General features: G+C 36.4%; 1 protein-coding gene across 1 annotated transcript in view; it reads left to right on the top strand.

The window, feature by feature from the left end:
- LOC113093301 (cadherin-13-like) overlaps positions 1–14,601 on the top strand; it is a 283,704-nt gene that overhangs the window by 194,905 nt on the left and 74,198 nt on the right. Inside the window, exon 8 of the mRNA XM_026259099.1 lies at positions 4,943–5,121. Coding sequence (XP_026114884.1) covers positions 4,943–5,121 — 179 coding nt within the window. The remainder of the gene's footprint in view (positions 1–4,942; positions 5,122–14,601) is intronic.

Below are 14,601 nucleotides of genomic sequence, written 5' to 3'. Positions count from 1 at the left end.
GTTTTTTTATTCAGCAATGTTTCTGATATGGAACTAAACTTTGAGGGAATGAGTAAATTGTTGAATGTCCAGTGGTTCAGTTTTTTTTTTCTTTCATTTTTTTATAAAATGGTGCTTACTCACCACGGTGTAATGAAACAATGGGAAAATCGAATAGCCGAACTATGCCTGTCAGCTTCTTTTAGAAAGACCCCCAAATTTTACTTGGGTGCCTTTAAGCCTGAACAGGCAAGCTGGGTCTTTCAGACCAAGAAGGCCACAAATTTCACCACAGTGCTCCATTCCACATTGTCCAGTCTATTTATCAACAATTTTTCCTCCAAAACAACTAGATTTTTTGAATTGCCTCACGAAATGAAGGGTAACAACACTCTTTTCTGTTGCTATGTAGCAGAGATGGACTATAAAAAAACACTATTTAGAATGTTGTGGTTTTTGAAGTCTCACACCAATTTGTGCACCACAAAGTTTCAAACGTGTCCTTGATAGAGAGAATCTCCATCCGCACCTGAACAAAAAAAGTAATTTGGTAAGAGATTATCCTCATTATTTGACCACTTTAACCCTAGCCGAAGTCAAAAGATAGCGTTGTGATCCCTTGTCCAGCAGCTTCATTGTCTGTTTTCCCTGCGGACCTCTCGCCCTTCCTCTAGGTATCAAGTACGATAACTCGCTCAAACACACCTGCTCCATCATTATTTCATCCTGTCTCAATCTTTCTCCGTTTTTCCTATTATAAAGCCCATCACACAATGCGCTGGCTTCCCCAGTGTGAATGAGATCCTGAAGTCATATTGATTTCCCTGGATGTCTATAATAGAAGATGTGCCACGTGTGACACTGGATATGTGTTAGCGCACTGTAGTCCTTACGTTTTTACTTCCTTCATGTTTAACTGAGAACAGAATATTCATATAAATTGTGCTGGTGTTGTTGGTGGTTATGTTATTTAAAAAAAAAAAAAAAGTCACATGCTATTTGTGTTTTAGCACATGAACAAATTATAAAACTGTTAAAAATGCAATTGTTCCTGCAAAATTAGCACTGAATGTGATTTGCTGTTCTCTGCTAGGTTGTCAGGGATCTGGCTTACTATTATTGGATTGCTTCACCACTGCAATTCACACAACTTAATTCGCACTTAAAAAGCCAAAAGTTTGCTATGAATAAACTTAAATACAGTTATGTTCCTGCATACTTCTCTATAGGGATTTTATTATTATTATTATTTATTTATTTAAAAAAAAATTATGGCCTATACATTACACAAAATCCATTTATATATTTAAAAAAATATATACACAATATATTTAATTAAGAAACTAAAATCGATTCAACAGAGATTTTCATTTAAGATGGAAATAGCAAATAAACACAGTTACACTGAAAGAATGTTTCTGTGGTGAAATAAATTTAATAGTGTGTTTCCATCCAAATAAGGAGATTTTTCGAATCCAAACTGAGTCTAAATGCGTTTGCTTAAATTATGGATGAACAGTTTATTATGTGAAAAGACATGCACAAAATAATAATAATAATAATAATAATTTACATTTTTAGATATAAATTAAATACAGAAGAATATAATGTATGGAAATCTTGCTTTATTCACAAAGGTTATCATTATATAACATTTGGTCCACATAAATTCATGATTTGGATTAAAACATAAATTTAAAAGCACTATTTTAACATATTAAGTGCCTGATTAAACTGGATTGTATGCATTTATGAGATTACTTGTATGAGATATAGTTTTTAAGCTGAAATAACTAAAGTAACACTGTTTAGTGAGTTCGTCTGAGATAGTTTGAGAGGGAACAAGAGAAACATATTGAGATTGAAGGGAAAATGGTCTGACTTTTGTGCATTTAAGCCCGAACTGTCATTATCAGGATAAATATGCCCTTTTAATGGCATGACACTTCGAGTTATTATGTAAAACATCTCCTCCACAAAAACTGAAGGTCCCAGCTTTTTCGCTAGTGCTTGATTTTAAGCAGCTGGGACCGTGTTGATGTGGAAGGCACCCTGTGGAGGAGCACACGGTTTTGGATGGTAATCCACTGCCTTCAGATCTGGAGTGGGTCTGTGTGATTGGCACCCACCAGGCTTCAGCTGTTGTCAGAAGGCAGAGATGCCCACTAAAATGCCTTGATCTTCCAAACAACACATTCTTCTGCTATATCAGAGAGCAAAAGAATGAGAAGACTAGAACAGTGTGTGCAACAGATAAAGACAGCGCTGTAGGTATGTATGGGCAAATACGTGTGGAATATTTGTGTTGGTGATGCGTCAGCGATTCTCTTTGATGCGTCATTAAATAATTCACACATAGAGATTATGAAGAACTGATCACCCAAAGATTTTCCCCCTGATCACAGCCCAACCTGAAGGCGAGCTCGTTGACTTGCAAATCATTCTTAAATTGGGCTTAAAATCCTGTAGTGTGAACTTGGCTTTACAGTTTGCCTTTTTTTTTTTTTTACAAATAAATCCAGACTTGGTGAACATAAGAAACTCACACATCCCTTAGAAATCTCTATGCATGTATGTAAATGTATATTATATATATATATATATATATATATATATATATATATATATATATATATATATATATATATATATATATATAATTTTTTAATATATTTGTATATATATTTTTTATATTTATATAGTGCAAATGGCAATGTCTGTGCTTTGCATCTTCTATCTGCCTGTTCATACTGTGCTTGATTTTTCAGCATGCCAATGAATGTTTTCAGCCTAAGTTAATGCAGAGTTAGAGACAGGGCCTGATATCAAATTAACCGCTCAAGTCAGGCATTTTATGAGGCATTATTCGTTTTAGTGTTCCCCCTCTTGTTCAGTGTGACAAGATGGTGGAATTAAAAGGGAGAAAAAAGAGCCAAAAGAAAAAGTCCTCACTCTGACTAATCCCATAGTCCCAATTAGATGAATAGAGTTGATAATACAGTAATGGAGACCCACAGATTCAAGTCTAGTCATTTCAGGTCCTCCCATTAAACCTTCCAATGTAGTTAACATTGATTCCGGCTTGGCGCTGAGGAGAGTATGGACTTCATAAAGGAAGACAATAGCTCCTGAATTGGGCTCAGCTTTGACATAATTGCTTCATAATTGCGTAGCGGTGATTTGCATTCACTTTCTGGCCCTTCCCATCAGCCAATTAGATCCGCTTGTTGATTTATATGTGTGCTGATGGAAGCTGATGGCTTTTGTCATGGTTCATATTGATGAGCGCTAAATACCTCAAGGCTTTTTTGATCTTTATGAGGGTGCAGGAGGAGAACAGGTTAATAGAGCTACAGGAACCAGATTGAACTGTGATTTAGAATCAAGCGGTCTTGTGGTGATTAGGTTGATTGTGCCGTTTTTCACAAATACCTGTTCGGTTGTTAAATTTCTTGATTATGAATGTATTTTATACGCAAACAAAATGTTGTTTTTCAAAATCCCTGTTTGGACAGGACTAGTATTCACTGACAAGTAAAAAAAAAAAAAGTTAAATGTCTTAGAAAAGCAATAGTGCTAAAGTTGTTTTCTTTGGTGCACAGTGCTACAGTACTTTATTTTGGGAGGATTTACAGTCGATAATTTTACTGAGCTCTAAGGAAAAGACATTAAAGGAACTTTATCTTTTTGAAGCAAATGTATTTTTTCCTGGTGTTTAGAGGTTTCTGAAGGAAAAATACAGGTGCATGCAATTATTATATATTATTATACTTTGATATGGAAAGTATGGAAAGTTCAAAGGAACATAATTAATCTGAAATAGAATGTCTTTGTAACATAAATGTTATACATTTCTCGTAATAAAACTTTCAGTGTTTTCTAACTTAATTTCAATGCAAAGTTGCCCTTCGTAAACTGCAGTATGAGTTTACTGGGTGCTTGTCTTTCTGTATTTTGAATGAGCATGTGTGTGTGTGTGTGTGTGTGTGTGTGTAGCCATGCTCAGTGCACACTCAAATGTGTGTCAATTAGTGTTTTTGCGAACACAGAGGTCGTATAACTTGGTGAAACCGAACAGGGAAGTAGAACCAGTCCCTCTGATAGTGGTGTCATGAGAGAGCCTGCTATGCACTTCAGCATGTGTAATTAATCAATAGAGGTGTACTGCTTAACCACCGCCTAATACGGTCTCTCTCCCCATGCAGATACTCACTTCTCCATTAATTACTTATAATTGCCTGTTGCTCATTTACTTTAAAATGCTAATATTCCTATTTGAGGGTGTCTGCATATTTCCCCCCATTTATTTTTTTTATTTGTCTGCCTTCTGGATTTATGCCGTACAGTGTGAGAGCTCTCGTAAAGGCTGATCGGAGGTTAACGTCAGCGATGGAAGCCATTAACTTCAGGAGAGAGATATGACTTAGCCTCGTGTCACTGTCTGGTCACTGTGACTTTGAGAAGCTTTAGCTCAATTTGCGGCCCGCTTTTACAGTTAAACACATTCAGATGAGACGGAGGGAAAAATGAAATAGATGAACGGCATTACTTGAACTGAGATATCAGCCTCTCTCCGGATACTGTCGAGCCCGCTGTTCATTCCGGAGGCCATGTCTGAGCTGATATATAAAGAATGGACTAGGATTACAGTTCATCTGCCTAGAACGGCATCCTTATTTTGGATGCAGTATAATATGGAACTGGGATGTGCTGGGGAATTTGTAACATAGAGGTAGACTTTTGCTCTTTTGTCATTTCTGCCCTAAAGCCCGATTCAAAGTGGGTCATCTTCACTTGCTTGACTCGCAGAGTTCGATCGATTACAGTTCCGTTCAGCAGTGCGGTTTAATGAGAAATTGCAAAACAAGATTAAACCTTAAGGATATAGTTGGCACCAAACCGAGTAGCACCTTGCCCATTTGTCTCCATTATAACTCATTGGTTTTTCAACTGTTTTTGGCAGGCACTACAGTGATGACCATGACGGCTTACGACGCAGACGATCCCAACACGGACAACGCTGTGTTGCGTTACATCATCATGAGACAGTTGCCGGATAAACCTTCACCCAATATGTTCTACATCGACCCGGAAAGAGGTGACATTGTCACCGTGATATCACCCCACCAGCTCGATAGAGAGGTACATGCTTTCTTTGAGTGCCTGTTTTTTTATTCTTGAATGGATGTTAGATATGGAAAAAGTAATGGCACACTGTATGTTGTCTGCTAGATTTGTATGATGTTTTTAGACATTGGTGTACTTCAAACATCTTTAGCTTTAGGTTTGTGAACTAATGTTGACAAATTGAATCTTATTGTAAAAAAGTTTCCCCTTCTTTTTTTGTTTTGAAATACTTCGTATTCATCTTTTAAGATTTCTGGCATTTAGAAGTGTGTATTTGATGGGCTACAGCAAGTTTACAGTATGCTAGTAAAGTTAGCACTGGGTTTAAACCTCTAAGCAAACATTTGTAACTTAATCGTACATGATAGGGAAGCTATTCCTCCTAAATATATTTTTACACTGCTGCTTCAGCGTGTCAATCAGCCCAGGTCTTATTTAATGTCTGCAAATCAATTTTTCATATAATACCGATGGTGCGTTTACAAAATGTACCACAGATATTTCAAAAATACCCATTTGAACGGTTCAAAGACTTCCAGATCTCGTAACACAGCTGGATGTTTCCTTAAAGCTTTGTGAGTCAAACCCCTAACAGGTGGGCCAACAGAATGGAGGCTTTCTGTTCAAACCGAGCTCTAAAGGCAAGCAAGCAAACAGGAGGGAGCAAATCCGAGGGGACAAACAATAACTGTGGTGTGTTTTAATATTTAACTATCCTCAAGACACCTTTAGAGCAAGTACTTTAGAGCAGGTTCCTCTACATATTAAGGGGTTTTAATGTTGTTAGGAGACGGGAGGTTGGATGAACGCAGGGAAGATGCTCCGGTATCTTGAGGACAAGGAGTGTTAGCGGTGCATGCTAATGAGCAACTGGAGGCAGCGCTTTCCAGCTCCTAAGCAGAGCGAGACAACAGCATGATTGCTTTTTCTGTGGGGTGACGAATGAAGGAACATCAATTCGGCCCGCTGCTGGAAGAGGAATATTAGCTGTTGTCAGACACTTAGAGCATGCTTTAATTGAGGTTATACACACTTATCCACCAACATCATCTGTGTCCGACAAGGCCAGTAGAAAACCCCTCAGCTGGAACAGAGCAAAGCCATCATTAAATGCATGTTTGCATGCGTTCCAGAGCCCATTTGAAAGTCGAGCTGACATTGTAATTGAAATGTTACATGAAAGGTGTCTGAATGTGGCTGTTTATTCTGATTTCTTCCGAGCGAAACACTGGATGTTGACAAACTGCGCTAACGTTCACCGTCACTGCTGCGTCTTGCTGACACCACGTGTGACATCTCTGCATGACTCCCACGAGTCTGTGCTTCGTTGCAGTTGATCTCATATATGTGACAGATGTTTTACACAATGAGCTCCAGGGGATTTCAGTTGTGTTGAGGAGGCAGGTGTGAGATGTTTCTTCACCAGAAATGTACTTTTGAGATGTTTTTAGAGTTCACACACTACACTCCAAAATTTCTCAACACTAGTAAAGCCAAATGTATGTTGCTTTGTAATTAGAGTTCCCAGCTCATGGGTAGACATTTCCCAGGAAGACTTGAACGCAGCACACAGCTCTTGATGTTTCACAAGAATCGGACATGTTGACCTAATTAATTGAATGCATACTTACATAAAACTATTTCAACAATAATGTCAGTTAGGCAAGTTCAGCTATTAACTTGACAGGTTGCAAATATGTCTTGAACAGAGTTTTCTCAGCGTACAAATCTCTCTTGACAGGTCGAGGGTGACTTTTTGTTTGTAATTCGGTTTTCGAAATTTCTGGTACAATACCTGATGTTTCGCATTAGATCAGATTTATCATGTGGAGCCCATTTGTCAGAAATAGCAATATTATGTCATAGTAACTCTCAACTATGCAGAACATAATTTATAATTAACTGGAAAAACAAAAGCTCTTATATAAACCCAGATCCAGTTCTTAAATTATTGCCTGTTCATGTGCAGTAGAAAGCAGATGCCCTTTCAAAAAGATACGAAGGATGTTCACATGCATCTGTCATGGATTGATCTCTTCCTCTGATCTGAAGCACTGATCCTAAACTCTTACCCTGTTGGCAAGGAATACCCAGTAATGTAAATGATCTCAGTGTTTAAGTTACACAACTTTCTGAAGATTAACTGGGCTCTGTGTAGACATACGCATCTGCTTAGGTGTGTGTGTGTGAGTACTTACTTTTGAATGTAGTTAAGTATTGAAAGAAGAAATACTGGTATTGCTGAACTCGTTTGCTTAATCAACACATTTCTCACACATCATTAAAGTTGGCATGAACATCATAAAAGTCTGGAATTCTGTTTGAAGTTTAGTTTTGAGTTTTATTTAGACTGGCTGACAGATTGCAGGCTTGCTTTGGGGGGCGGTCATTTTACGACCTCTTCTAACCAACTTCTGTGGTCAGTCTGCTATCACAGGCTACCCACTGTGCATCTGCTCTAGGTCCTGGCAATCAGAGTCCTGCCACTAAATCTGACAGCCGATTGACAGGCAGAGTAGCTCCATCTTTCTTTCATAAGCCCAAATAACACAAAATAGACATCTTAAAATGTATGCGCAGTGTCTGATTCTGGCACTCTTCTTATGGATTATGTCTAATCATTAAAGTCCTGCTTCTGATGTCCAGTCTGTGGTCAGATAAGAGCTCTGTTCTGGATCCTAGTGAGCTGTCTTTATGCCAGCTTGTCTACCTAGACAGAATTTGACATCAGAATTCTATTAAACCAATGATGCCGATAAGAATAAAAATTTAGCTTGAATCATATATTCCTGTTTCCGTCAAGGTAATTGCACCTTTTTTTACTTTTGTTCTAAAAATGTAGACCTTTTTTTTTTCTCTCACAATTGAAGTTTATATTTGACAATTATGGCTTTTCTTCTTGTATATCTTTTTTTCTTCTCCTGCCTCTTTCTTTCGATTGCAAGTTTATATTTCAGAATTCATACTTTTCTTAGAATACTTTTTGAAATTCTGAGTTTGAAAGTCGCATCAGTCCAAAAATACGTCACGACGAGGAAAAAAACATATATAAGTCACACATCTGTCTATCTGTCTATCTATTTATCTATCTATCCATCTTGTGGCAGAAACAGTTGTTCTGTAAATTCTTCTGCCATTTTGGATAGATATTTCCAATATATAATTGTAAAATTCCAAACACTAATTGTAATGCATTTTTGGATTACCTACATGAAATGCAACCTTAGATTTTGGCCAAAAGAAAAAGCATTTTTCCATCTTCACATTAGGAACAGACCTATCTTGTCTTAAATTCTGTCTAGATTGGTACAGTAGCTCAGGTTTTGGAGATAAGCTAAACACGAAATGTGTGTGTGTCTTTGAAAAGGAACAAGATATTAGGACCTCTCAATGGCACATTAAACAGTAATTGTGTGAATGTTGTTTCAAGCTCTTAGACCTATTTTTATATCATATAATCTATTTACTATCTATTTTCAAAGTGTGAATTTTAAAGCTTGTTGGGTTTGTAACAAATATACAAATGTAGCGCAGTGATTACAGACAGAATGTGCAATTTAAGGCTCATTTTACAAGCTTCAAATGAAAAATAAACGGCATATAAACACATTGGCAAGCATTATATCTGCATGCACCTACACAGACACACAATGGACATCCAATTACTGTGAGGTTGTAGCGTAGTGATTTCCCTTACTGCCGCCTAGTTCACCCAGGACCCAAACGGTCGTTCAAATTACAGTGTCAGCCTCTCCTCAACACTCGCTCGCAAAATAGGCTTTTCAGACACGCTTTTCAGGCTTCTTTTTAATCTGATCTCTCCCGCATAATTGAATGTCAGTCGCCATATGACGATTCCCTCCTGAGCTCAATTAATGAATCATTGTGTTTGGCAGAACGGCTAGACAAAACAGACAGCAAAATATTTACTCCTGCAGGTGGTCTCCGAGTTATTACGTTATGTCATCTAAATGCAAATATTACAGTGAACGCAGGAGGGGTGCGGGCGGCGATTGAAAACACTGCATTATTGCTTGATTTGATGTGCACTTCTCTGCATAAAAGATATAAACTGTCATTTATTCAGTCATTATTATGTAAAGATCGAGTTTAGTTGGCCAGGAAATAGACTTGTGAGTTAACGCAGAGCGCAAAGTGCTCTTGGATTGCCCCAGGACTGCTTTTGAATGTTCTGTGCTTTTATTCTGCAAATTCCCCCTGTTTTTTATTCATAATATTGTATTCCTTTTTACCTGAGGCTTTATTAATGATATCCAGAATTATTCTTCAATAATATTTTTTCTGTAGTTTTGAGTTTCAGTGAAAAGATTTTCACTATTTATGCCATTCAGACACACACACACACACACACACACACACACACACACACACACACACACACACGTTAGTTTTTTGTGAAAAGTGGGGACATCCCATAGGCGTAATGGTTTTTATACTGTAGAAACTGTATATTATATTGTCCTACACCAACCCTACACCTAACCCTAACCCTCACAGGAAACACTTTTTCTTTCTCAAAAAAATTATGTTACTCAAAATTACTCATTCTGTATGATTTATAAGCGTTTTGAAAAATGGGGACATGGGTTATGTCCTCATAAGTCACCCTCTCCTTGTAATACCTGTGTCAAACCCATGTCATTATACAGAGTTGTGTCCTGATATGTCACAAAAACACGAACACACACACACATATATTATTCACGGCTGGGAGGCTCTGTCAGAATTGACACATGATATCAGTCGACTCAACAAACGTCAGTGCTGTGCCTTTGACGTTATACTTGTGAAAACTTTACCCATTCCATCAAGCACAAAGGGCTATAGACAAGATAAACTCCATCTTGTTGTATGGTAGGCTCTAAACTATGTACATTTCCATAATTTTCTCCTGCTTTCCTACTGTGGCTACATTTGTGCTCTGCAGTGGACAAAAGAGATGCATTTAACAATTCTGGCAAAGATAAAAAAAAATAAAAAATGTTTGATATTTGTTAATGCATTAGGTGTCCATTAGGTATCATGAAATGAAAATGAAATAAATATCTTTACAGCATTTATTAATTTGGGTTAATGGTCAATTTCTGGCTATAATCAAGATGTGTATATATTAATACTATACACTCTAAAAAACGCTGGGTTGTTTTTTCAACCCAACTGCTGGGTTGAGGCCGTTGGATAGGACTTTGGGATGTTTTAACCCAAGTTTGGGTTGAAAATAACTATCTTTTTTAACCCAGCGGGGGTGGGTTGAGGACGCGGACGTGAAGGAGAGCACGCACGTCACGTCAAAATCGTACGTCTCTCCAGTGCGAGCAGCCGCCATTTTCTCAGCGTGATAGAAGCGAGAAGCGAGTGAAAGACTATGGTAAGTAACGTTAAATATTCAAAATGTAAAGTTATCTTTTATTGTTTACCCGGTTGTATGAAAGGCGGAAACAAAGGAGCTTAACGTTATATCTAACGTTATATAAAAAAAAAACGGACGCGGTTTTCGCCTCGGACACGGAGGTCTTAACTGCCTCATGTAACGTTACTGAACGGAGGATGTACTTTTAATATAACGTCTGTGAATGTATTTTGTCATATTTACATAAGATTTTACATTATCTGTTCTCTTTGAGGCGTTAACAGACGGTTATGGTCACGGTTACGCTCATGTGAATTTGTCTTTTTTTTTTCGCGGTTAAACTGAATGTATGTTTGTCTCCTAAAGGAAACGGCATTGTGTAGTAAAGACTAGCATAATTATTTTGAGGCTGTTGAAGTGGTAACTGTTAAAAGTATGTTTTACATGTAATGTTTCAGACTTGTCCAGCTTCTGTCTTCATTGTCCTCGCGCTGAGAGTTAAAGACACAGAAGCTGTTTGTGTGAGGAGTCACAGACCTGTGTGAGGATGAGGAGGAGGTGTTCTTCTGAAGAGAGGGACAGACGGGTTAAGGAGAGTAAACTTCAGAATAACATCAAGTTATCTTTATTTTTACTAAGACTAAAATAATGTGTGTGTTTTTTTTAGATGTTGAAATCCAGAGACAAGATAACTTCATTCTTTTGAGACTGATGTAAGTTAAATTATTATTACTTTTTTTTTTTAGAAAATTTATGTTTCTGTTGTGTCCTGCCTGTTAACTTCACATTTTGATGCAAAAACAGTGTGATTTTATATATGTATGTATGTATATGTTAATATTTTATTGAAACCATTGATGTCCCTCTTTGCAGAACTCAAACTAACTGGAGTTAAGGACACACAAGTGCTTGTGTGAGGAGGTGGTTTTCTCAGCTTCTTCTGAAGAGAGGGAAAGATCGTTTAAGGCAAGTAAACTTCATAATTTCATGTTATCAGTTGTTGTTTTTTTACTAAGAGTAAAATAATGTTTGATTTTTGTTTTTGTAGATGTTAAAAGCAAGAGACATGGGAGATCATTATTCCCTTGAGATTTTATGTAAGTTATTTTTAGAAAATAAATTTTTCTGTTGTCTCCTGCCAGTTTACTTCACATTTTGATGCAACAACAGTGTGATTACGTGCTCATTTCATTAAGACCATTGATGTCTGTGTTTTTTATTGCAGAAATCAAACCAACTTTGGAGTTGTCTGATTTGGAGAGTCATTATTCTTGGTCTTCGCTCTTAGAGGTAAAGTTCACACAAAAAATCATTTACTTGCCCTCAAGTCATTCCAAACCTATAAGACTTTTGTCTGTCTTTACAACATAAATTAATATATTTTTAGTTTTCTCATAATATTTGTTAATCCATTTATAGTTTAGATAATCAGTATTTTCAAGCTTCATAAATATAGAGTTATTGTAGAAGTAAATTCTGATATTTATATATGAATACATCTTTAATTATATTATAGCAAACATGTATATTCAAAATAAATTATTGGTCTCCCAGACCAGCAATGGAGGACACAAAAAGAGAATATTAAATATATTCATATGTTTTCCAAAAAATGAACAGAGTTTGTATGAGTCTGGAAAAACATGGGGAGAGTAAATTATGAACATTTTAATTATTTGTTGAACTAACGGTTTGAAGAGCAGCCCTCCATGTACATGAATATTGTGAGGTATGTGAATGTCATGTCTGTTTTAATGTTTCAGTAAAGAAGCTTTCTGAAAGAAATATTTATTCAAACAATATCGCATGTCCTCACACTAGTGCTGCCATTATAGCATTCTGGAGCGCTGTGGTGGACTGAGACATTAAACAACCGCACAAAGTGTTGAAACTTTAAAACAGATTATTTACCTATCCTTAGGGATGTGAATACACCTCTACCTGAAAATGGATAGTTTAATTAAATGTTTAATTTTTTCAAATGTGTTTCTCTTAGGCCACTGATGAAGAGCAGGCGGTGACTGGGATGAATGCTGGTCAGAGAGGAGAATCTTCTTTCCCCTAAACAGCAGTGGTTTTAAAGGAGGACGCTGCCCTGGATGATGTAGAAGATGTCACATGCTGTGCTGATGGGGCTTCTTCATGATTACATCAGTTATGCTAAAGAGATCATGAAAATTTACCGTGATGCATGATCTGTATTCATGGACAATGAAACAAACTGTAAGTGTATAATTTGTTAAAAAAAAAAAGTTAAATGCTTTTTCTGTGTTGTTTAGTAGAAAAGTTTACACTGTCATTCATACACCTGCTCACATTCTTTCTCACACACACACACACACACATGCGTCTGTTAAAGGTTATAATATCAAAGTTAATGTTGTGATTTATTTGTGTACTGTCATGCCAGAATAGTTGGAAAAAAAACTAACTAATTGTAAATTTATTGTATGTGTTTTCGTATATTTTTATACAATATATACAATTGAACAAAGTCCAATTTGATCTTAAGTTATATTCATCAAATGTTCAATGCTTTGTTTATGAACTCTGTAGTTGTTAATGCCATCCTTTTCTGCATTTCTTCTAACATGTTACTTTTTGACTTTTCTCTTGTTTTTAATAAATATTTTCCTTTTGGTAATTATTATTTGTGTGTAAAAGTGATATTTAAAATGAACAACATTTGTAGGTTTAATGCCTAGCTCAATTTGGGTTAATTTTAACGTAGAAATGCATTGTTTCCCCACATGGCTGCACTCTGCCAGTTTATTTTCTGCCAGCAGGAGGCGCTAAGAGCGGGAGAGGTAGGTTTCTCCGGTAACGGCTGCAGAGCGGTGCTGAGCTCACAAACGCTGCCTTATCAAGCACATGCGAAATGATATCGAACATTTTCTAAATACAGTAGTTTTCCTTCTGAAATACAGTGATAAAAAAACACCCGCTCTGTTTTTTTAAACCCTGCAATATAGTCATTTTAAACCATAAAAAAGGCAACCCAGCAGGCTGGGTTAAATATGATAACCCAACTGGTTGGGTTAAAACAACCCAGCGCTGGGTTCGTCCCTTTTTGACCCAGCGCTGGGTTGTCAAAATAACCCAAATTGGGTTGTTTTCAACCCAGCAGTTTTTAGAGTGTAGTGAATAAACCTGAATTAACATTGAACAATATATATTTAACATTAGTTAACATTAACCTAGATTAATACATGCTGAATTTTTTTTTAGTAGTTTGTTCAATCATCCATTTCTGCTAAAAAAAATAAACTTTATTGTTAAGTGGTACCTACAAAACAGAAGAAATTAACATTTATGTAAAAATGAACCTGTATCCAGAAATTATACACCCAAATATTGGCTGTTTGCCATATGTCATATACTCATATTAGAATGACCCCTGAAAAAAATTCCAGAAAATGAAAATGTCCAGATCATTTACTCAACCTCAAGTCCTTCAAGATGTAGATGAGTTTTTTTGTTCATCAGAACAGATTTGGAGAAATGTAGCATGTATCTATTGCTCACCAGTGCAATCCTCTGCAGTGAATGGGTGCCAGACAGCTAAAAAAAAAAAAAAAAACATCACAATAATCCACACGTAATCAATACAATTTCACACCAACAACTGATGTCTTGTGAAGTGAAAATCTTCTCAAATCAAAATCCACTGATAACTGTTTTGGACTGCTTTGGAATGTTTTTGCTTGTATACTGGTCTTGATCTGTGCATATTTCTCTCCTGATTAATACAAGATAATGTGTTGTTATTGTTTAGTTTGTTGTTGTTGTTTTTTTTACTAAAGAAAACAATATTATAGATTGATATTTTCTTCTTTTTTTGTTTTGCTTTTCTTACTTGTAAAATTATTGTGATGTTTTTCTTTCTGCTGCTGTTTGGATTCAGATGGCACCCATTTACTACAGAAGATGCATTGATAAGCAAGTGATGTAATGCAAAATGTATTCTAATCGGTTTAGATAAGAAGCACATCTTACATCTTGGATTTAAATTTTTGAATGAACTTCCTTTTAATGCCAATTTGTTGTTGCACAATAAAAAAGGGGCGCACTGTGTTGGATCTTCACGATGTTCAGTGTAAAACAAGGATCCTAAAGCAAATTCA

The sequence above is a fragment of the Carassius auratus genome, unplaced genomic scaffold (assembly GCF_003368295.1).
Source record: "Carassius auratus strain Wakin unplaced genomic scaffold, ASM336829v1 scaf_tig00214951, whole genome shotgun sequence".
NCBI classification, from domain to species: Eukaryota; Metazoa; Chordata; class Actinopteri; order Cypriniformes; family Cyprinidae; genus Carassius; species Carassius auratus.
Note: the sequence above shows the minus strand (reverse complement) of the source record. Positions and strands in the feature narration are given on the sequence as shown.